The 15,330-nt window shown below is 40.7% G+C and overlaps 1 protein-coding gene across 1 annotated transcript in view; it reads left to right on the top strand.

Moving 5' to 3' along the window:
* Nucleotides 1-14,844, top strand: part of si:dkey-1h24.2 (uncharacterized protein LOC100137117 homolog) — a 31,351-nt gene extending 16,507 nt beyond the window's left edge. The window contains exons 3-5 of the mRNA XM_035677621.1: nt 3,746-4,007; nt 9,258-9,385; nt 10,587-14,844. Of these exons, the coding sequence (XP_035533514.1) occupies nt 3,746-4,007; nt 9,258-9,385; nt 10,587-11,164 (968 nt within the window). The 3' untranslated portion in view covers nt 11,165-14,844. The remainder of the gene's footprint in view (nt 1-3,745; nt 4,008-9,257; nt 9,386-10,586) is intronic.
* Nucleotides 14,845-15,330: the final 486 nt, after the last annotated feature.

A 15,330-nucleotide genomic window follows, 5' to 3' on the forward strand; every position in this document is an offset into this window, starting at 1 on the left:
CAGCAGCAGTTATATTGAGGAGCTGATTGTATTTAAATGTCATATGTAAAGTGAGGTTTAAGGCTCTTACTGGTCTTGAGGCTTTTTTGCTGCTTGTGACAGTTTCACAAGTTAGAAGAACAAGGCAGCTGTGTCTTAATGCACTGTTGCTCAATGCACATACAGTTAATGCATGATCTATATGCAGTTGCTGCAGTATTGTTTAAAGTGTGTTTTACTACACCATGATCTCGTAACTCTTCTTTAGAGGGCCAACAAATTGTTCCAGCAGTACTGCTGCTAATCTCAGATCAGTGTTCCCTGGCAGTAATAAAACAGATGGTCAAGTGGACCTGGACTGAAATGTTGAAAGGTTTGATGTATTTTGGCCTGGTGCTCGTGGACAAGAATCTGATCCCTCAGACAAAGAAGCACATCGGTCTGCTCTGAATTTCTTTGTGCTGTCTGCCTACTGTAACTGTGTCATCAATTCAAATCCCCATCGTCAGGGCCATACATCACCTGGAAGTGCACTTCCTCTCAGTATGAATGTGCACAACCTCCCAGCTATCAGTCTTCATAAGTGTAGGGTTTGAAAACATCACTCACTTGAAAACCTGTGGCTCTATTTCACACAGGCTTCACCCTTTAATGGGGCTCTGTAGGCTGAGCCACTCATTCTCATGTGTCTGTGCACTGAGAACTTGCCCATAAACACGTGTTCAGCCAAATATAATGAGCTAATTCTACCTTATGGTGGTTGGCTCCATAAGAAGGCAATATAGCCTGACTCCTCATGCAGTTTTTATGCTGGTTGGTGGCGAAGATGACTATGCTGTTTCTTCATTCCTGTTTCTAAAACACGCCTCCTTGTAATGATAACAGCACCTTACTTGAGTTCAACCTCGCAAAATCATTGTCGTGTTTAAAATAACTTTATACTAAATACTTTCACTTTTAAATATGTTTATTATATTTTTTTGCTGCAGTTTCTATATGTGTCAGTGTCTTATACTATTTAGCTTTAGAGGCGTTGGTGAGCACGTTTTCCCCTGCTACCAGTCTCTCTGCTAAGCTAAGATAACCACCTTGTGGCTGTAGCTTCATATTTACTGCACATGAGAGTACTATAGATCTTACTGTCTAAGTCTGCAAGTAAGCAATTAAGCCTATTTCCCAAAAGTGTCAAACTATTCCATTAAAATTTAATTCCATGCAAAGGCCTTGAATAGTGTTTCTTTTAAAATATTTATCTGCATTTTACCTACAGTTGTTTTTACCGCTTTCTTTATAATTCCCTTTATCTTGTAATCCTACTGTGTGTGTTTGTCAGTAAAGCACTTTACAGAGCTGCTATATAAACAATGCTTCTTCCTTTTCTTCTTCTACTCCCTACTTTTATTGTTCTTTTTGATCATCCTCCTCCTCCCTGCTATGCTGGATAGAAGAGAGAAATAGACCGAAATCCCTACCTGTCTGTGTACTGCATTTCCACAATCATTGTAAGCTGGCCCTGTGGCTGGGTATGACCGCCTTCAAGCATCAACAAAAGAAAACCCCCCGTGTGTGTGTGATTCGGTCTTTCTCTGTGTCTGTGTTAGCACTTGAAAGAGATGTGTGGGTGTGAGAGACTTATTGTGCGAGACTCTTACAGTACCGGTGTGTGCGTTGACTGTGCCACCCACCGCCTTCTGCTCAGCCAGAGCTGGAGGTGGTTCTTCTAGCTGACCGGTTGTGTGCGGTGGTCAGCAGTCCATCAGGACGAGACTGAGCCTACAGACACGAGGGCTCTATGACAAAAACAGAAATTGTAACACTCGTTCTGTGATGACAGGTGGAGTGAACACATAAATACATAATTTTAGAGCCCAGTTAAACACTGTGGGTATACTGTATACAGTTCAAAAAACCTTATATTAATATTACTCTTTGTTTTACTTCTATTTCGTCGATAACAATGGTCTAAGTGTATCAATCAATCCCTATAATGTTGCTGGGGATTCGGTGAGTTATGCCGTGGCTCAACTAAAGCTCTGTTTTCTGTCTATATTTTTTGCAAAAGTATGCTGAATTAGCTATTAGCAGTTCCTGTTTGCAGTGTCTCAGGCAAGTTCTGGATTTATAAGAAGTGTATTTTACGCTATTATTTTTGGATATATGGACATTAATTCTGGATGATAACTGTCACTGGAGATAATGATATAACCGGAAATTGTTAAGTCCCACTGAATCTAAAAATACATGCATCATAACTTGGAGAAAGAGTGCGTTTTTTTATTGAAATTTGGTAAACAGAGAGGCACAGAGATCGAAAAGTGGGACAAACTGCAACAGCTAACTTCCTGTTGTTTTTAGAACATGCCATGTACCCGTCTCTTTTGTCTCATGCAGTATTGAAAACCCCTGTGCTAAGCCTCCAAGCCCAGGTTGACGGCTGTGTCAGTGAACATAGAATTAGAGTTACAATATGTAACTATCTTTGGTTTGATGTAGTATCCTGTCTGGTTTTAATGTCACCATAGCAGCTGAAATGCTTTTAATAATGCACAGCGGAGTCTCTCCGACTACTCACAGAGCATAAAAGGCATTCAGACGTCTTTTTCTGACAATTATGTTCTCTTTGTTCCGGAGTATCCCTACAACTCAGCTCCTTTGTTCTGTAAGCGCAGGATAAGATAAAGCTGTTCTCTTGCTTCTATCAGACTCCACATCAAATCCCACTCTGAATATCCACACAGTTGTCTTTCTTCTCCAGGTTGCAATCCACATATATTTTTTAGGTTTTGCACTTGATAATAGACACTTAATCCTTTATCTTTTAACTTCAGATAACAAAGCTTATCACAAAGGAACAAAGAAACAAGTAACAAAGATTTTATCATTGGTTTGCAGGAGAGACCGTTGCCAAAGCCTGATCCCACAGAGGAACGTCTGCTCTCAGCCGAGCCATAGAGCAGTCCGCCACTCAAATACTTAACAAGGTTCCTGTAGATTGAATTGCACCATGTTCATAGGAGTATACATAATGACTTCCTCCCTTGAATGATAATGCAAAGCTATGGTTTAGACAGGATATGTTCTTCCGTCCTAAAGGAACAATGAATGGGGATTAATATGTGACAGCGAAACGGTGGATTGAGGTTGTAGCTTCTCGTAGCAACAGAGGATCAGTGTGATGAATTTATTCCTTGGGGGCTCCTTTGTGGCTGCTAGGTATGGGTTTATTAATGCTATTTGTCTCACCCCAGCTCACCTTCAGAACTATATGCATTGACTGAACCCCTCTGCAGATTATGCATATTCATAAATGCAAATACAACTTGGCCTTGGATTGTCTCTGAAAGAATTTGACTTGTGTTAAACCTTATAGAGACCTAGTGTCCTGGATTATCGCAGAGATGCTCACATTATTGAGAGGAGGTAGATTATATTCTGCATTTTGTTTTTACTCTGAAGCAGACATGTCATGTCAGTCATGTTTGTGTCATAAACTGACAACTTGTATGTGAAAGATGAGTGACAAAACTGCCTGGCTCAGCAGCTCCCCTCAGATCTAAAGAACTTTTTTGGCGTCTTTCAGCTCATTATTTTGGTTTTCCAGCCCACTGGTTCACTTTCACTGCTCTTACAGCGTTATCAGCCTCAAAAAAAGCTCTGATAAACTCACTGTACACTACTACAACAGCTAAAAGGAGTCAATACTGGACTGAAATTTGGTAACAGACCAGTTTCTAAGTGTTTTCTCGTTTTTTTTTTCTTTCTGCAGGGATCTCCGTCAGCATCTCCACCTTCAGCCTCGTGGCCATTGCCATCGAGAGATATAGCGCCATCTGTAACCCGTTGAAGTCCCGCTCATGGCAGACCCGATCCCATGCCTATCGCGTCATCGCTGCCACATGGGTGGTGTCGCTGCTAATCATGGTGCCCTACCCGGTGTTCAGTGTCCTCAGGTCTTTTTCCAAGACAAACGGTACTGTGGGCCATATGTGTCGCCTGGACTGGCCCAGCCAGCAAGTTGAACAGACCTGGTAAGTACTGATGGGACTACTTCTTGTCAGGGAAGCACATCCATACTAATATATTGTTATTATGAGATTGCTACGTATATGTAGTTATTCTTAATTCAAACTGAGTAACACAATATCCTATAATAAGCAAGTAAAAAGTGAAAAAAAGCCTGGATAAAGGAAAACCATCAGTCATTTATTAGTTCATCAATCATTTCTGTAATCTGATTTTAATGTTAGACGGAAAAAACATCTGTCTCGCATGCATGACTTGATGGGTGATGAGGCTTGCTGTAATGACAGCTGCCTGTCTGAATGGACAAACTCTGCACAAAGTCTGTGAAAACCTTTTTAAAGATTTCACATGCATGGCAATAATTTTGTGGACGTGCCTCCATAACCTCGACAGGGATGAGTGAGGACAAGATGAATAGCTGGAGTCAATTAGTGAATTGAATACAATCTGCTCAGCCTCGGTTACAAATGTGTTCTGATTTACATTCAGTGTAATTGTGTAATCTACATATGCATTACCATGACAAGCAGAAACTAACTTCATTTTTGAGCAGCACACTTTCTACTGATTGCTCACAGTTGGAGAATAGATTGAATGCGGATTTGGTCATTTTGGTAATATAGCTCAAATTTCCTGCAGAAATCCTCAGTGCCTCTGAGGTTCTCCGAGCAGTACATTGAAACAGCTTTCTATTACTCTGTGTGTTTGTAATTATTCTAGTTAATTCATGTTTTTCACTTTGTATAATTTTTGTAACTTATGTGCAACTTAATGCATTCAATGCTAATGGCTTAGCTTACATGTGTATCTGTAAAATGGATCTCAGCGTTCCAGTATTCTGTGTAATGATGTAGTTATCTGTCATATTATAGTGTGTGTGTATATATATATATTTATATCACTTATAGTTTGTGTCACAAGCCAACACTCAGTATAAAGCAGTTAAAGGAGAATCAGAGTTAAGGCCCGGTCACACTAGAAAGTTGCACAAAGAATTGGTGACATGGGGATGACCAGTTACTGAAAAAATACATTATACATTGAGTACTGACGCCTTTTCATTTATATTTTACAAAACCTCAATACTATATAATATATATACTCAATACCTTCTAGTCTTGAGTCTCCCTAGCTTGTTTGTTAGCTAAGTTGCTCATGGGACAATAAGTTACTAAGCTATTTAAAAGACATATTAGTACCATTAACTCCTGTCTCGTAAATATCTGCAAACCATTCCTCCTTGAGTCGCTTTCTTTCTAACAGAGGAGGTTAAATATAAGTGGATTGTGTAACACGGCTAATAAGCTACAACAGCTTCTGCCATTTTGAACTCAAAGGTCAGCGCTGTCAAGACACAAAAGATTTGTGTAGATTTACTTCGCCCCCACAGGCAAATGCCTTTATTATGGTGATTCCATTCAAGTAAAAAATCGATTGTGAAATTTGAATTGTTGGTGTGACTGAGCCTTTCTCTCTCTACCTAACCAGCAAGAAATATGCGAGGGATAAAGAGTATAGATAATGATGGAGCGAGGGCTCATAAATTCTTGCCCTTTCAGGCTTGAACCCCTGGGCTGCAACTGTGAAGGTGGTTCCAGAGGTGGTGTCTGGAAAATGAATGAAATCATTAAGTGGGAGACTTTTATTTTATGATGAGAAAGGTGATCAGGCAGTTCCTGTTAAGGCATAATTAGAGAGTGTTTGAAATGGATCCGTTTTCTAGCATAGCAGGGGTCGAACCAAAAAAATCAGAGGAGCTGGGACAGACTTCATCATTACAAAGATACTGCATGATGCTTCATGGTACCATTTTGATTGTTTTCTCTGGTCCTGACTGTATGCTGTAAAGGATGGAAGAGTAAAGTTTTTGCAAAAACACCAGGAGAGAAACGATTGCGGGCTGCAGTCTGGGTTGCTCAGTGTTAGGAAAGTCATCCATTCATGTACACGCCTCTGAGGACCAAAAAATGCTGCTTTGTTGTTAAAAAGCTCCCCAAGTGGATGCATAAGCAGTTAAGGATAAGATATGTTTGAGCATCTTGGGATACACCGCTCAGGGATTTTCATAGATCTGTCCATAATAAACAACTTTCTGGTCCTGCGGGATGGCACAATTAAAACAAAGAAGAAGCGGAATATGGCAAAACCTTGTACATCGCTCTACTTGACAGCCTTTTGTGGTCGAACACTCTGAAGAATTCTCTTTTTCTCCGACTGCCTATCAAACTGTAAGGCTTCGCTGGAAAAGAAGAGGCAGTGGGAGACCAGTTAATTAGTCTGCTCGGTGAGGAGGAGGAGGAGGAGGAGGAGGAGGATGAGGAGGAAGAAAGTCAGGGCTCAGATGTCAAAAGTCCAGATGTGTCACAGAGTACGAGGTCCTTTCAAGTTTTAATTCACATTTTCTCCTTCAACCATCATGGCTGTCATTTAAATTACGCAGCGGTTAGGGGTTAAAACCCAGATTGGAAGGAGATAACACCTTTCTCATCGACATCTCGATTTTGGCACCTTTTTTTTTTTTTTGCACATAATGAAGCAGAGCATAGAGTTACCGATGCATCCATTTTTAGACTGAAATCGCAGTCTGAGATGATGAGCAGAGACGTAAGAGCCATAAAGTGGTTAATGAACCAGTTTTGTCAAGTCAAAGTCAAATTTAATGATTTTAGATTGTTATGCGTAATTATTCTTATGCATGGTGTCTTCATGGACAGTTTTACGCAGACTGGAGGATGAATAATCTCATTCACTGAGGCAAATTAACTCACTAGATACAAAATAATTTTAATATGACCAGACCCTGTATGAGTCTGAGGTTTCTGATCAGTGCACTGCTCAACATCCCATGTCATTCTGGACTAAAGTGCAGATATTAGTGGACTAATTTTGGTCTATGATTGTCTCAACCACGTTTTCTGATAAATATTTAATTCTATTTAGATTAGAAAGCTTACAGTGCACACGTAACCTACACTTTTTCTACATTTAAGTATATATTTGACATCAGATCAGCATTAAGTATTTGTTGCCTGGTTCACAGCTTTCTTTTGATTGTTTGCAAGAATTTATTGTGCTATTATGATATGAATTTCTTCAACCACAGACAAAATTATTTTGATGTGAATATATGAGAGGAGTAGTCCCTGTCGTTATACTCTCAGGCAACCCCCAGCAAGGGGCTGGACCGTATATTATCAGTCCAGCAGCCGATGACCCTTGATGCTGCTCGTTAAGTTTATTGCTCACTAGATATACCTTATTGTATTTAGTGCACACTAAATACAATAGAACCATTTCAATTTTAAAGTTCTCTCACAATTTCATCGCTACAAAATTGCCTAAAAACATTGCAACATGCATTCAGGTGAAGTGGGAACAGTCCAAAGAGGGAGCTACATGTGAATATTCATCAGGTTTTTTTCCATGTGGTCCTCCGCCTCAGCTCCATCCATCTGGGTTTCCCCCTTGAGGCAAAACAAGCACAGATAACCACCAGCAGTGTGTTCCCGCACTCCTACGTGTTCACTTCCTGACAGCTTTTGTCTAACAGATTTCCCGCAGTATCAAACAGCCAGCTGATGAGAGGCTGTGACTGAAGCCTTCTTTTTTTTATATATGTAAAGAGAAGTGAAAGAGAGGGGCTGTGCAGAGTTCAGAGGGTTGTCCAGGAAGACATTAGAATATCAGAGAATGAATGAAACCTGGCCTCTTCCTCTCTGCTGCCGCTTTCATGTGCTGACTGATGTGCGCCGCGGCCATCGGTGGTTGAGAGGAGCGTGCTCTGATTACGATGAATCAAAAGGGGGACGTGGCTGCAGATGGTAAAGATTTATTACGATCAAAGTAACATCTGTACAGTTTCTTTATCTTATTCATTCATGGCTTACTCTTTCTACTTTTCCCTTCTCCTCTCTCTATCACTCTGCCTTCATTCCATGTAAAAAGGTTCATTTTATTCGCTGATAGTGAGTCTAGTGAGACTGTTATAATCCCAGGAGGTTTCTTATGCAGCTCATTCATAGCACTTTACTGCATGTTAAAACAAAGCTGCAGCGTTGAAGGTTTGTGTCTGCAGTCCGATACAGATGGTGAGAAACTGACTAGCAGCTCTGAGCCCTTTGAATTCTGTGCGCTGCTCGAAAATTCCCCTCTGTCAACATTTTGTTCAGTTTTCTTGCCCTTTACTCTACTCTACTACTTTTTCTACTACTTTTTTTCTTTGATGTGTTATCCATCCAGGCACCCCGAGAGAGCCATGATCGTTGTTTTTTCCGTGTGAGAAAAAAATTTAACATTTATGCTCAGAAAACAGCCGAGTACACAGCCTGGAGCAGCAGATTGTCACATTACAGCATATTACTATATAACTATGTGTATTTGGCAAAATTAATATATTTCTTTCTGTTGTGTTCCTACATAGAAGCGTGCACTGTCATTGTATCCATGAGGTCCAATTGTTACCGTGTGTGTCAATATTCAGTGTGTTATTGTTAACTGTCAATATGTCAACAGAACAGTTTGATAAGGTTGTGTTGAAAACCTTTCCCTGGGTTAACAGGATACTTGCTACCTCAAAGAAAATATTGTCTCTTAGTGTCAGAGCTCCAGCAGCTAACTGGTCCTACTGGTCGAACTTGCCCGCCTCAACTCAGCGAACTGTGTGTCCTCAGGTTGGGAAGATACAAATGTTCACTTGATAAAATAGGGGACATAAGAGCTAGTTTTGAAGGGTAATTCAGGTATTCATTTATTTTTGTACATATTTTAAATGACTAATGAGTACAAAAAGTCTTTGGAATTGATCCAGTAGATCGCCCACCAGCCAGCCGCCACAAGACAGGCTGTAAAGGCTGCAACGTAACCCTAGGCTGACTTACTGAGTGACATTTCCACTGCCGTCTCAACAACTCACCTTACGCAAGATTTCAGAGTAAGACTTACCCTTTGAGCGAGACTTCTGTTTCCGGCCTAATGTAAGGAGTTACAGTGGTGTAACAGGAGGAGGTATTAAGTAGCAGCAGATAAGTAAACTTTCAGCAGCATATAAAATCTGTAGATATATGCAAACATGGCATCAGCATAAATGCCCCGAATTGTAAATAAAAACAGTCCAAAGGAGATAAATATATAGACACATATATAAGGACGTTTCGCAAGCCTGCAGCAAGAGAATCTGATGTGTTTGATTGTTTTTGAGGCCTGATTCCAACTCAGATGTAGTTCTGACTCTCTTTCCCATTCTGGCTGTTTTTCAGGTATGTGCTGCTGCTGTTCACTCTGTTCTTCGTCCCAGGAGTGGTGATGATTATAGCCTACGGTCTGATCTCCAGAGAGCTCTACCGAGGCATTCAGTTTGAGCTGAACCAGAGCACAGAGACCACCGGTGAGATCCATCATAAATTCAATCCAAACTGCAAAAAGGCTTTTTGCTCACATTGATTTAACTCATAGTGTGGATGAAAACATCTATTTCACTTTTTTATGTATCTGTATGAGGCTGCAGTAACTTACATTAAAGAGAGACAGCAGGATTTATTAAATAATTAAAGTCTGGTCAAACATGACAACTGCCCATAATGACGCAGGTTATTTTTAAATTAAATATAGGCACTAAGAGGCACAAACCCCCATTTTCAGGCGATGCAGGCAAACAAATAATGCAACATAACTGCGAAGAGAGGTGTTTAACCTCAAGCGGATAATGACATATTTTGTTGCTAACCACAGGTTCTGCACCTGTTACATCCAAAAATATACCACCTCTCAGTTATGTTCACATTTCCCATAGAAAAGTGAAAAAGATCTGAAATATGGTCCCTTCAGCTGAATTGTAACTGCTGCTGTAACTGTGTGCATCAGGAGCACCAGTTTCCATGGAGTCCAGTCTTGTGTGTGATTCATCAAGGTTGAGGGGATCTGAAATAGCCTTGTTAATCTATAAGCATAGCATTTTATTCCTTTGTGATGCAGCAAAATGGTGAACTTCCAGGTGCGTGCTGTAATTGAATTCCTCCTTCACACTTGCTATTGAAAGACCCCCCTTTCATAATGTGCTTTCAGTGAAAGTGATTGGGGACAAAATCCACTGTACTTGTTCGGTTTATTTGAAGGTTTGAGGCTTCAAAAGCCTTAGTTTGACAAATGTAAGTCTTTTTTATTACAAAAACTGTGTGTTGTTAACTGACATTTTGTACTAAAAAGACAAAGTTTGGAAGATATCCACTCAATTTGTCTAACTCAAACTGTCTCATATCAGATCATTTTCATCAGAAGTGTATTAGGAAGGGGTATTTTAATGGCGAGTATGAACAAGAGAAATGATTACAGCAACTGTTTCACTTATGTGTTTTTGAGAGTTTCACTGTAGTTTATCCTACACACCTCACAGCTTGTTCTTTTGTTATTATTATTATTATTATTATTATTATTATTATTATTATTGTTGTTAATTATTCGTCAAATACAGACACGAGCGGTGCTGGAGGCCGCTAAATCCTACACACTGGTCCTTTAATCTTTGGCATGTACATTATGCTGAATTCTGCCAAACCTCTCCAGCTGTAAACTTTTCTGACCTTCCACAGGCCAGAAGAACGGCGTTCGAAGGGCTGTCGCAGGCTCGAGCGATGACGACGATGGTTGCTACATCCAGGTGTCTAAAAAACCCTCCTCCGCCGTGGAGCTCCCCACCCTCTCTGCCTCGTCCAGCGCCACCCAGGTCAAAAGCGAGCGCCCCCGCAGCAACGCCTCGGAGGCCAAGCTGCAGGCCAAGAGGCGAGTCATCCGCATGCTGATGGTGATCGTGGCGCTCTTCTTCATCTGCTGGATGCCCCTGTACACAGTCAACACCTGGAAGGCCTTTGACCTGAATTCGGCCACCAGAACCCTCTCAGGAGCACCCATCTCCTTCATCCACCTGCTGTCCTACTCCTCGGCCTGCGTCAACCCCATCATTTACTGCTTCATGAACACGCGCTTCCGCAAGGCCCTGCTGTCCACCTTCGCCTGCTGCTGGCGCAACCGGCTCTGCCGCCTGTGCTGCTGGTGCAGGAGGAGGGAGGCAGGAGAAGACGGCATCACCGCCACCTCCATGGCCACGTCGATGGCGACCTCCATGTCCAAGTTCAGCTACACCACCGTCAGCACCACAGGCACCTGCTGAGCCTCGAGGAGCGCTGGGTGGTCGCCTCAGTGGCTAACGGGCAGCGGTTACTGTGTGCACATCAGTTTTTTTTTTTTCAATCTTCTGTTTTTCATCTTAATATGCTGTGAGTCACGCGCTGAGTAATATCCCTGCCCTAGTTTATGAAGTCTTTTTAAAAGGTCTCCATCAAATTCTGCGTGCATGGTTGCAGAATGTGAGTCGGGGGGCGTTTCAGTTTGGTGACGTTCTTTTTCTTCTGTTTAATTGGCAGCATCCGCTTTGTTGCATCCTGGAGAGAACATCAAGTGCCTGTGCTCTTTGTGTGGCTTCGTTTGTCATGGTAGTTTGTTCACTGGCTCAGACGGACATTTAAGTGAAAAACTCCAGAAAATATTAATCTTCTGTACCTGTAAATATTGTTTTCATGTTCTTACTGTGCCAAAGGTAAATTTTTTGACAGAGACATACTGTTGAACGACGAGGACTCATTAACTCAGTAATGAATCAGTATGGATTTCTGCTCCTTTCATGTTTAATGTTGTTTCATTCATTCAGGCTATCTCTCTCTCTCTCTGTTATCAGAATTATTCTTCTGAACGACTTGGACATCGTTCAGTCCCAAATTCCTCAAATATTTGAGCACCAAGAAAAAATCCTGCTTACAACCAAAATATATCAAAGGGAGTTAGTGCAGCTTTTTCTTGCTTAGTGTTTTGCTCTTATTGAATTCATTTGGCTGCATTTACTGGCCTCCTAGTAATAACAGGTTGTTTTTGAACCTTTTGCGGCACCGCTTTGTGATTCAGGCCGATGAGGGCAGGTGCAGGTTTACATAAACATCTCGAAGATAAACATCTGAAGACCGTAAATTTAATTTAACGTCATGCCACGCATAAATAAAAAAGCCTGGTTTCAGAATCAGGCTATTTTCTCGTGTTGATCCACTCTGCAGTATAACAAACTGTTATCAAACAGGCTTAGTCAGAACTTAAATCCCCCTGTCGCCACTGCTACAAATGTATATTGAATACTGATGCAGACATTAACATCCGGATGTGAATTAGCAGAAAATGTCCGTCCATGAAAGGCTGAAGGTACCTGCCTGTTGCTCCAGTCTGCCCCTGCTACAAATGGCACAGAAAAGTGCTTTAGTCAAACTCACCTTTTCTGCTCAATTATCTCAGTGGTGTCTTTTATGTACTCTCTCTGCCTTCCGCTTCAGTGCTGCCAATTACTCTGAGCATTACCTAAGTACAAAGACCCCGTTTCCAGGCTTAGACTAACGAGGTGTTTCTCAGGGACCCTCTCCTGCAGAGCAGATCTCATGGCTTTGCCTTTGTGAAACGTACGACAAATGGCTCCACTAATGCACCACATCTTAGCTCTTCAATTCTCTAATAATAATAATAATAACAACGACAAACTTGATTGAAATATCATTTTCCCTTTAAAGAATGGAGCTCAAACGGTGCTATGATAAGGGGAATCAAGAAAAGGACAAAGTAACATTAGTAATAGAAAAAAAAAAAAAAGCAGTAATAGTATTGAAAGACAAAACTAGTTTATTTAAATTCTGGATATAAGCTCCCCTCGGGAACACATTCAGACCTTGCATGTAAACAAACCAGTGTGTAAAGATGCAGTTAGCGATAGTACCTAATCCAGAGGGATATTTTATGTGTTAACTTTGGTTTGGACTGATGATTTATGCAGGCTTTTGCCCTGTTATACATTGTTTAGCCACGTTTCCTGTAACTCTGAAGAGAAGATGGCAAGTGCAAAGTTAGCTAAAAATACCCAAATTTCCTACTGAATCATACATATATTCGTCTACAGCGTTAAGGCAGACTTTGTCCAATGATAGATATTATTATAATGACAGGATATGTTAATTAAAAAATTTAAAATTCTCATGGAAATGATTCAGGATTTCATTCATAAATTCACTCCCTTATGCCAAAATATGCGCATGATAGTGTTGCAGTAAATAATTTAACACCACCGTTAAGATATAGTTTGCCTCTGCAGCACAAAAATATCTGGATTGGTGTTAAGCAGTGTGATGTAATACTTTTGTCCTACATACGGTGTACGTTGACAGCTTAGCGCTGTCATTTCCTATCACTTTCAAGTTCGGTCCTCTTTTTCATGTCCTCCCATTGCCTTGCACTCCCTGTCCCTGCAGCCCCATCACCCGCCCACCATCTTCCTTTAAAAAAAATAATTTTTCATTGCAGAGGCGTATGAATACATGAATGACAATGGCGTGTGGGTGACAGCTGAGATTTGCAGACACAAGCACTGTCCGAGAGCAGTGTACAGGCAGTGGCAAGGGTGGAAGGGAGTTCGGCTCGCAGTAAGACAATTGGCACACAAAAATCCCAGCAGAGCCTCGCCAGTAAACACTTTGTCTGGCGGCCTCCACTCTGTGTGTGCTTTTGTAATTAAGGCAGGAGACAATGAGTGATTTCCATATCTTTGCCAGCACTTGGTGCAACGGAGAGCCTTGTGGATTCAGTCAGGATTTATTTCACTGTCTGTGCACCTTTCACCTTCCATTAAATTTGTATTCAAAAGTTTTTTTTTTAACATTATGAAATTGGGGGATAGTTTAATAAAATGCAAACTGTTAAGTTTGTTCAATTAGCATGGCTGAGCAAGAATAAAGAAGAAAATCCTCTTAATCACAGTTGTTTCTTATTTCATAGCCTGTAGATGTATTACCTAATAACAAAATAAATCTCAGTCTCTGGCCATGTGCATTATGAAGGAACAGTACAAAAACTTCTGAGTAACCTCGCTCATATAATAACTTATAAGGTAAAAAATTATTTGGCAAAAGTTAGATGTCATGTCTAAATGCTACATATAAAGTTACAGCCAGTATGCAGTTAGCTTAGCTTAGCTTAGCTCTGTCCAAAGTTTAAAAAAAAGTCCACCCAGCCTTTTCCCTTGTTTCCTGTCAAACTGTTGCTTCATAGAGACACGTACAGACACGAGAGTCGTATAGCTATTCTTCTCTCTCTTTGCAAGTAAGCAAATACCTTAAAACTTCAATTAATAGCCCAAGTTTTTATTTGCTTCACCCACTGAACTCAACCTTCCTCCACATGGGACAGGCCTTTAATTCCTTTTGCACACAACTCTTGCTCATCAGATCATATCAGATTGTTTTATTTAAACCAGTATGAATATTATTTCTATGGAATAACATATCAATTATGAATTGAGCATCTGATACTTGGGTGTTCACAATTTCCATAAAATGAACTGAACGATTCAAATGTGGAGAATCTAAGTCAGCGAACGATGTGTCCATATTGACAAAACATGTAGGCTTGTAAAGGAGACCTGCCTCTAATTGGCACCCTCCTTTTAATTATTTTAAGGTAAGAAAAAATAAAAAGCACTTCTACCACTGCAAGACTCTCCTCAGTAACTCTGAATGTCTTCTGAAAGAATAGATTTTTACCATAACACAGTAAGTTTACAGACTCCTTAAAAACGAGGTGAAAATGCCCCTCCAGGGGTGAGAAATCAAATTCTTACCCTGTCCCCAGAACAATGCCTGATGCAAATTGAAACTGAAAACAATTGAGACGAAGGCATAGGACCATGCACACAGTCGGTTTCTCTCTTATCTCTACCTCCCCCAAGAAGAAGCCCATTAGGTGCTTCAGGCGGCACACACAGGAAGGAAAAAAAAAAACAGCAAACCTCATTTCGATCGACTCGGGACACAAAAGAAGTGACGGCACAAAATATAAACTGCAGTGTCATCTTTCATAAATGTCACTTTTCTGGCGGTGAAATAGTAACCTCTTGTTTGCGGTGACTCAATTGTGCTCCCCTTTAAAAGAACATTTGTGTCACTTTTTCGAAGCTACGAATCAAACCGTTCCTGCTCATTTATTAGTTTCTGCAAGCGGCAACAGTGCTGGCAGATTATGTGCTCTTTAAGCTGCTCATTATGATTTTGCTCTTTGTTAACCCTCTAATTTGCAGGATTTTCATGTTTTCACTTTAATTGTAGGATTACACACTCCGCTCACCTTGAGCTCAGAAAATCCTTCCTTTTAAAAAAAAATGCTACAATTAAAAGTTTGCTCATACAGCAGCAAACTGACAAAGCACTCATAAGTAAATTAGTTTATTATTTATAACGTCTAGTTGGCTGCTGGTGA

The sequence above is a fragment of the Morone saxatilis genome, unplaced genomic scaffold (assembly GCF_004916995.1).
Source record: "Morone saxatilis isolate NCDOM2014 unplaced genomic scaffold, NCSU_SB_2.0 Contig6, whole genome shotgun sequence".
Taxonomy (NCBI): Eukaryota; Metazoa; Chordata; class Actinopteri; family Moronidae; genus Morone; species Morone saxatilis.